The sequence below is a fragment of the Theobroma cacao genome, chromosome 7, assembly GCF_000208745.1.
Source record: "Theobroma cacao cultivar B97-61/B2 chromosome 7, Criollo_cocoa_genome_V2, whole genome shotgun sequence".
Taxonomy (NCBI): Eukaryota; Viridiplantae; Streptophyta; class Magnoliopsida; order Malvales; family Malvaceae; genus Theobroma; species Theobroma cacao.
In genome coordinates, this window is record NC_030856.1 from 779,951 (window position 1) to 783,057 (window position 3,107).

The 3,107-nt window shown below is 34.3% G+C and overlaps 1 protein-coding gene across 1 annotated transcript; it reads right to left on the bottom strand.

Annotated features, from left to right (window-relative positions):
- Positions 942-2,801, bottom strand: LOC18593283 (phosphoglycerate mutase-like protein 1). The gene is made up of 9 exons (XM_007020434.2): positions 2,701-2,801; positions 2,507-2,614; positions 2,327-2,406; positions 2,150-2,231; positions 1,993-2,067; positions 1,817-1,905; positions 1,601-1,708; positions 1,379-1,423; positions 942-1,281 (listed from the first exon to the last, which is right to left on the bottom strand). The coding sequence occupies exons 1-9, from the start codon at positions 2,758-2,760 to the stop codon at positions 1,170-1,172; spliced, it is 759 nt and encodes a 252-aa protein (XP_007020496.2). The 5' UTR covers positions 2,761-2,801; the 3' UTR covers positions 942-1,169.

Genomic DNA, 3,107 nt, shown 5'->3' on the forward strand with positions numbered 1-3,107 from the left:
AAAATTCTTTCATAGTTGTATGGTGTCATAACTACTTAGAATTTGGCTTCTAGGACATTTCTTCATGTTTTCAATAAAAGAGAAGCAAATTTCAATAGTGACTTGTGTAAAGTATCTTGACAAAAAAAAATCTTTTTTCTTCGATATGTTTCGGAATAAAATCTTTTTCAAATCGAAAATTTTTTAAACTTAATTTTCGTAAAATTCCACGTGGAATTAAAAAAGAAACCATGGCAAATTTAGTTAATTAGAACAGTAGTCTTCCGTGATTGATGAGGTGATAGTGGGAAAATAACTTCTTAGAACATGGCTTCTTCTTTTTTTCTTTGACTTTGAATGTTTTGATAAAGTTTTCAAAATTAAACCAATGTCATGATTGTTTTTAAGAACATATTTTGGTATGGAGAGATAGCCAATGGGTTCATGATTGTCATCTACTTACAAAATGGAGGTCAATTCATTGAGATTCCCTCTTGATTTTTTCTATTTTTTCCCCAAAATATTAATGATTCTTTCATTCCTTAAATATTCCCCCCTGTTAAACTCTACCACAGTCTATTTAATAAAAATGATGGGCAATAACCTTTCTATATAGAGATGAGAATCACTCTCTATTGCCACCTTCCTAGCTAGTTCTTGATAAAGGAGAGAGAGAGAGAGAGAGGAGAAAAGCTACTATAAATGGAAACCAATTAATGGGTGCTTGCTTCATGCTATTAAAATTTACTCTTTTCGTCTTTTTTGTTTTAAAATTTTTTAAGAAAATTAAGTTAAAAATCTTTGATTTTTATGTATATTATATTATATTATATTATATTTTAATTTCATGAGAAATAAGAGTATCATATGTTTAAAAAAGAAAAAAAAAAGAATTCAATTTGATATATCTCGAAAAGGAAAGTTCAATAAAGAAGAAGAGATGAAGAGACCAAGCAAACGAATCGAGACTAAGTCATTGCGAGCGATGATTTCATGTTAGGAATATAACATGTATTTTCTCCAACAAAAATAGTGAACTTCCATGCAAGAAAAGACAAAATATGGAACATGTTGCTCAAACTTCCACCAAGTAAAGTAACCTTAAAAATAAAAAGAAAACACGTACAAGTTGATCATAAAGAAGATTAGAGAGTCCTTAATTGAGACCGCTCTCTACGCAACAGTGACTCTTATTTTATAAAGTCAGCAAGGCTAATTAGTTCGAAACTTCCTTGCTTTAACACTGTATCTTCTTGGTGATGATGACCAGAGCAAAGTGATGGTGAATCTGTTCCCATGATGCTGCAAATTGGCCAAAGCCATCGAAAGAAGAAGAAAAGATATGAGCATTTCAAAGTGAAAACGAAGCATGCAAAGATACAAAGAGTCAATGGCTAACCTTTGATCCATGATGACAACAGATCGAAGCTCACAATGCTCAAAGCTGAAAGCAAAATTGTCTAATTATGATAACCCGAATTGTATCCGAATATATGTAACAGGGTAATAGTTTTGTTATTTAAATTTTTATTTGAACTTAATTATAAGATATTTTAATATTTCTTAATAATGTTACGTGTTGCAAGATACTCGATTATAAGATATTGTGGTGAGGGCTCACCGTTTGCACAATGGATTGCAGTCATTTCTTGGTATGTTTATCAGTATATTCTGCAGGACTATGCCATGGCTCACGACTACAATCTCCTTCTCCGGCCTTGTCCATAGCCTGGAAAAGGGCAAGGGGGACGATTTGCAGACATGTTAAAACTAGTGTAACGTAAAGAACTATACTTCCTTTTTACATAGATTTTCGAATGAAGAAAGTTGCAGTCACCATTTCAAAAACCTGGCACCTCTTGCAGCAAGTTCTTCCATGGACTCCCGAATGTCTGGATTCCACAATTTGTCATCTTCACCGTCCATCTAACAGGTATGGAACTTAAGTTTTGTGTATGCATATTTTGATTCTAAATGAACCCTGGTCTAACATATAGATTAAAGATAGATTACCATTGAAAAATCAATTGTGGGGAAACGAGACCGATAATCACTGACCTTTCTCCTCATATCACATGGACGAACCCCCTACGATAACATATGATTAACTGATAGTGTATATGATTATTTAATTCGTTGACTATGTATCAAATATAGAATTCAGCCCTACCAGACGGTCTCGACAAAGATCAACTGCCATAACCTTTGGATGACGATCACTGCCGAAAACTCCAACAGCTGTTTGCATTGCTCTGGATTGATTACATTTACACTGATTAACTAAGTTTGATCATTGATCCTGGAACATGATCATGAGAGGCTTAAAACATGTTCGAAATCGAAGTACCTTGACAAAGGGGAAGTGATGACTAACTCAATCCTGTCAAGCAGCCCACGAGCATGAACATCTCTTCGCAAGTGACCAACCTGGAGGGAAAAACCATGAAAACTTGTTGAGTTTCCTTTCATCATCACAAACACATGTAAAAATGATTGGAAATTACATGACCCTGCATGGGATTTCGACCTGCTGCAAGCCTAATGGCGAGAGCTGTGCATCAAACAGATCCTGAGACAACAGTGCTTCACGATTCTTGTCTCCTTCTACATTGTGCATAGCTTGTCCATGCCTCACCTACGGAAAAAAAAACATGCAACATGCAACTCAAAAACAAGCAACGTGCATCATGCTTTGTTATGAATATATGATTGTATACAAACCAAGTGAAGAACTTTGCCACGCCGCCATGGATACGGAAACTGAGCTGCTCCGACATCCATTTTTTAGTACAAAAAACGAGGGACACGAAAGAACAAAAAGCGTCAGGTAAAGGATGCAAATTTATAGAAATCGTGTGAAATTGTTCTAGAAAGTGCATGTAAACTTCCTATTAACTAATGATTTTGAGGAGTCAATGTAGAGTTAATCTGAAAATTGATCTTTCATCTAAATTAAAAACATTAACTTCAATAGACAATTTTAGGTTTGAATATTAAGAATGAGTAGAATTTTGTTTCTAATTGACTATCATATATATATAGTCATTGGACCTAGATCAACTCTAACGATCGTCAGATCAATTGATTTGGTGATCCGATGCTTAACTCGGGTTAGTTCTTTAATTTGA